Source organism: Agelaius tricolor, unplaced genomic scaffold (assembly GCF_023055355.1).
Source record: "Agelaius tricolor isolate 1412-34295 unplaced genomic scaffold, bAgeTri1.0.p SCAF_4, whole genome shotgun sequence".
NCBI lineage: Eukaryota > Metazoa > Chordata > Aves > Passeriformes > Icteridae > Agelaius > Agelaius tricolor.
Genome location: NW_027269264.1, coordinates 17,543,718 through 17,548,563, shown reverse-complemented (window position 1 = coordinate 17,548,563; position 4,846 = coordinate 17,543,718). Strand labels below are relative to the sequence as shown.

General features: G+C 50.8%; 1 protein-coding gene across 1 annotated transcript; it reads left to right on the top strand.

Moving 5' to 3' along the window:
* The first annotated feature begins 585 nt into the window (after positions 1–585).
* CKS2 (CDC28 protein kinase regulatory subunit 2) lies at positions 586–3,933 on the top strand. The gene is made up of 3 exons (XM_071424749.1): positions 586–1,609; positions 2,400–2,527; positions 3,493–3,933. The coding sequence occupies exons 1-3, from the start codon at positions 1,551–1,553 to the stop codon at positions 3,543–3,545; spliced, it is 240 nt and encodes a 79-aa protein (XP_071280850.1). The 5' UTR covers positions 586–1,550; the 3' UTR covers positions 3,546–3,933.
* The last annotated feature ends 913 nt before the right edge of the window (positions 3,934–4,846 follow it).

The window sequence follows — 4,846 nt, the reverse complement described above, 5'->3', positions numbered from 1 at the left end:
AGAAACAATGCTACTAAAAAAATCATACCTATTACCCACGCATGTGTATCAGCAGTCATGCATCACATGGATTTGCTTGGTTTTTTTCCTACATCAGAACTGTTTTCAGACAGATGCATTACATAACCACAGGCAGTACCCACGTTTCTGGCAGCACCAAGGAAGCAGAAACTTCTTTAAAGACTTAGCTCCTTTTTTCTGCAGAGGCCCAGCAAGGAGAGGAGAGAAGAGCAAACCACAGGCAGGGGGCATGGAGAGTGAGAGGAATTTAGACATTAATAAACTCTTTACTGCAAGGGCATGAAGCCCTGAAGAGGCTGCCCAGGCCAGCTGTGGGTGCCCCATCCCGGGGGTGTTCACAGCCAGGTATTCAATCTGAGCAACCTGACCTGGAGAAAGGTGGCCCTATCTATCCACGGTTTGTGCCTGGAACTATGTGATCGTTCAGGCCCCTTCCGACCACTCCATGGTTCCATGATTCTATGAAAGCGACCGCGGGATCGCTCTTTCTGGCTTATCTCATCCCACAGGGCATAAATAGCACGGCTTATGTGCGGAGCCACAGCACCTCCCAGCAAACCCTGGCAGCCTGCTATGCACGTACTCCCAGGGAAGTATTCCATGGTTTGTTTGTCTGGTTAAGGATGCTTGTAACATCCCTAATGCTGAAACTGCTGTAACTGAAATGCTGTCTGCAGTTCCCACACTGTTCTGGGCACACCTGCACCCCGCGTTTTATCTGGATCACCCTGACCAAACAGGACCGACGGTGCAGCCATTCCCGACAGCTGCGCCCCACGACACCACGGGCTTACAGCAGCTACCCGGCAGCCAGGGGACAGCACCATTTTAAAGTGAACACGACGCTCAGTTAAAAGGACGAAGCCATCACTCTTTCACCACTCTGAAATAAGCAGGCTCCCTGTATACCGGGGACTGGACCGAGCCGAGCCGAGCCGAGCCGAGCCCGGCAAAGACGGGAAGGGAAGGGCAAAGCAAGGCAAGGCAAGGCAAGGCAAAGCAAAGCAAAGCAAGGTTGAACCGGGCCGGACCGAGTGGAGCACTGCAAAGCAATGGCGCAGAGCGCCGGGTCGAGCTGCGCATGTGCGACGTGGGCGCAGCGGCCCCACCCCGGCCGCCCCGCCGTAGGCTGGAAGGGCCCACGCCTGCCCCGGCCGCCGCTGGCCAATCAACCGCGCCCGAGCCCCTTCCCCCGCCAGCCCCGCCTCCCCGCTTCGGGCCCGCGCCGCCGCTCTGCCCGACCGCTACCGCCCATTACGTAACGCTCCCCCGCCCGTCTCGGCCGCCGGGGATTGGTTGGGAGCGGCGAGCGCGCGAGTCACGCGGCGGCGGGCTCGGGTGGAGCGCGGCAGCGTGGCACGCGATTGGCCGGCCCCGGCGAGAGCCAATGGGAGCCGAGCCGCTGGATTCAAACGGTGCGGGGCGCGGAAGGGGGCAGTTAGTGCGCGAGGCGTCCGTGAGGGAGGAATCTGAGGCCGCTGCTCGTCCCGTTGCTCGTCCCGCTGTTCCAGCCTGCGCTGCCACCCGCCATGGCTCACAAGCAGATCTACTATTCCGATAAGTACTCTGACGAGCAGTACGAGTACCGGTAAGAAGCTGTAGGAGGGTGCGGGAGGCCAGCTGGAGCGGTTTGGGGGAGCTCGGGCAGGCGCCTCGGTTGAGGTGTGCGGGCTGCTCTCAGGGAATGAGGCGGCTCCGCCGGTAGAATAGAGCCAGAGAGGGCGTAAGGCCAGCGGGAAGGGGCTGTGCCCAACCCCTCCGTGGGGGCTTTCCGCATGGCTTTGGACTGGCGGGAAGAAGGGGATGAGTGACCGAATGCTGTTACCGGTTGTCGCAGACCGCTCGGTGAGCGGCCCCCACAAGCCCTGGCACAGGGTGAGGGCTGAGGGGCGATACCCGCTGCGCCAGCTCCGGGGAAGGGGTTATGGCAGAGCCTGGGATGGGGCAGCGTCGTCCCCTTCTGACGGGGAGCTATTGAAGTTTAACTCATCTAGACTTGAAATCGGTATTACAAATACTTTAGAAGTCCAAAGTTCTTATTTTTCAAATCGCTGATATATCAGCCTGTTGCCAGGAGCGCATGTTTCTCTGAGTGTATAGTCATTGGAATCTGAAGGGGTCTAAATCTCATCTAGAAGACAGTTTGGCTCCCAGTTTGCAGTTGCTTTACAGATGTAACATTTGATAGTCGTAAGTGATTTTAAACTGGGTTCTGGGACGGGTTTCATAATCAAATTCATGCCAAAATTCAGTACTCTTGTTTTTTTTATAGCCCAAGTGAGTATTCATAACGTGGTAACTGTCTTTCAGTGCAGATCTCTTCCAATTTTCTAGTGTATAGTACTTTGTGTATGTGTTTAATTATTAAACCTCTACAGACATGTGATGCTGCCACGAGAACTTTCAAAACAAGTGCCAAAATCTCATCTGATGTCTGAAGAAGAGTGGAGACGACTTGGTGTTCAGCAGAGTCTTGGCTGGGTTCACTATATGATCCATGAGCCAGGTGAGCACATCTGAACAGAATTAGGCAAACGAAAAAGTCAATTATCAGACTGGAGATGTTCCTGCCTCTGCCCATAGAAACAGGCTTTTTGTGAGCTCTTAAATAACGTGAGTATGCAGTGACTGAATCAAAGTTAATAGAGCAGCATATCTTTAAGTCATAAAGCTGACTTTATGACACCTACTTTTTTGTACAACAACTTAATAGATGCTAGATGTGTAGACAAGGTCCTGTATTAATCCTCTGAAAATTCTAGAGGATAGTTTTAACTCTAGTTGTAGAGCCTCCTGAAAAATCAGTATTTCAGTTAATGGGGTGTGAAGCCCTAAGACCCTTACTAACTAGCATGTTGGTATTGCGGGATCAGCCATTACAGGCTTGTGCCATTGACTAGCCTGACTAAAAAGTAACTGATTGCTTGATAAATTGCAGCAGCATGAAGTTCCAAGTTTCTGAAGAATCAGGTGATGAAATTAGTATAGCCTTCCAGTGTTTCCCTTATTTGGGTACCTTTGATATTTTAGACTTTTTTTGGATGCATTTAAAATTAAGAAGACTGACTATAATGTGAGCAGGCTCTATTAGCCAAGGTGGATTTTGTTGGTGTTTGATATGTGCCTAACAGGCAGTATCAGCAGTTTGTCAGTCTAAGTTACAGTAACAGTGTTTATCAAGTAGCCTAATGTAAAGAGACATTATAAAATACTCTCAATTTTCCCTCCTGTAAGCATTTGCCTCCTATAAGGCTCTTAAACTTATGATACTGCCAGCATTGGGTATAAAAATAAAAACTTGACTGTTGTAAGAGTACTGCATACTTGGTCTGTTAATATTACATGTGGGGCTATACTTAGACTTTCTAATTATTTATTTGAAACTAAGCCTCAACTATTGTTCAAGATTGAAGAAATCACTTTAATCAAGATTTGTACAAACTCACACTTTGTTCAATTTTCTTTCCACAGAACCACATATTCTGCTCTTCAGAAGACCACTTCCAAAGGATGAGCAGAAATAAGCCATGGCCTTTTGAATCTTCTGGAACTATGTATATGAGTGTATATATGTTGGTAGTATTCAGTGAATACTTTAAATTTACAAAACATACATCCAAACCTGTGCATGAGCTGTATTATTCACAGCAACAAAGCTCAGTCAAATGCAATTCCAAGCAGGCTGCTATGATGTTCAAAGAGTGATGAGTTGATCTTTTAATGTTAATGTAAGTGCCTCTCTGACTTAAATTGTGTTGTTTGTGCTGCATGTTCTAATTAGCTCATCACTTTTTTAGTGTTCTGTAACTTTTGCACTCAAATTTTCTGCTGTAGTCTAGTATGTTCAAATGTTCCAGTAGTTCAACTGTTCAGTAGTAAGTAGGCTTAAGAAATAAACTTTTGAAATGTTTTATGAAACCTCAGTGTCTGGAGTTGTGATTTAATGTTTTTAAGACTGCTTGCTTCAAAAAACAAAACTCATTTGACGAACCTGGTATTACTAAGTATAAACTTAGGGTTGAGTAGTACTCAGTATTTTGAAGAGCTTCTTAGGCTCCTTTGTTCGCCTTTGCCAATACCAGTTATTTTTTACTCTGGGGTTGTAGCCTGCTCTTCCTGTCTCACATCCACATTGTCACTGTGCCTTTGTGGGAGGTGGTTTGTATACTGAGTAACTCTCAAGAGTAACGGGTTCATTACAAAGGCTAGTTGCATTATGGTTGTACACAATTTGGAAGGCCGACAGAAGCTGTAAGAGGGTGCGGGAGGGCCAGCGCACAGGGTGAAGTGTGTGCTCTGCCTCTGTAATGTGAGCTCTCGTGGAGACAGACGGAGTAATCTGGAAACTTTGGTGAGGAAAAGAAACAGAGCTGTCTGTCTCAAGTGCTGGTCTGGACCAGGCTGGTTAGAGCAGATCTGCCCAAGTCGGAAGCAAGCACCTTCACTAAAAATCTGCTTAAGACGTGTTTTTCCCTAGAATGTGACCACCGGAGGCCTGGGTGGTGGTCACCGGTGTGTGCCTGCCTGTGTTCCGTGCCGTCCTTTCTCCGATGGCACAGGAGGGACCGCGCCTGTCGCAGGGCGGCTCGGCCGAGCCCCCGGCGCCGCCGGTGCCGCTCCCGCCCGCACCGGGCGCCGCCGGTGCCGCTCCCGCCCGCACCGGGCGCCGCCGGTGCCGCTCCCGCCCGCACCGGGCGCCGCCGGTGCCGCTCCCGCCCGCACCGGGCGCCGCCGGTGCCGCTCCCGCCCGCACCGGGTCCGCTGCGTCGCGCCGGGAGCGGCCGCGCGCGCGGCCTGGGGAGGGGAGGCGCGGCCAGGGCCGCGG

Excerpts from the sequence above, each read along its gene's own strand:
- CKS2 (XM_071424749.1), top strand. The coding sequence starts at position 1,551 with ATGGCTCACAAGCAGATCTACTATTCCGATAAGTACTCTGACGAGCAG. Across the intron at positions 1,610-2,399 it reads GACGAGCAGTACGAGTACCG|ACATGTGATGCTGCCACGAG; the intron begins GTAAGAAGCTGT and ends AAACCTCTACAG. Across the intron at positions 2,528-3,492 it reads CTATATGATCCATGAGCCAG|AACCACATATTCTGCTCTTC; the intron begins GTGAGCACATCT and ends TTCTTTCCACAG.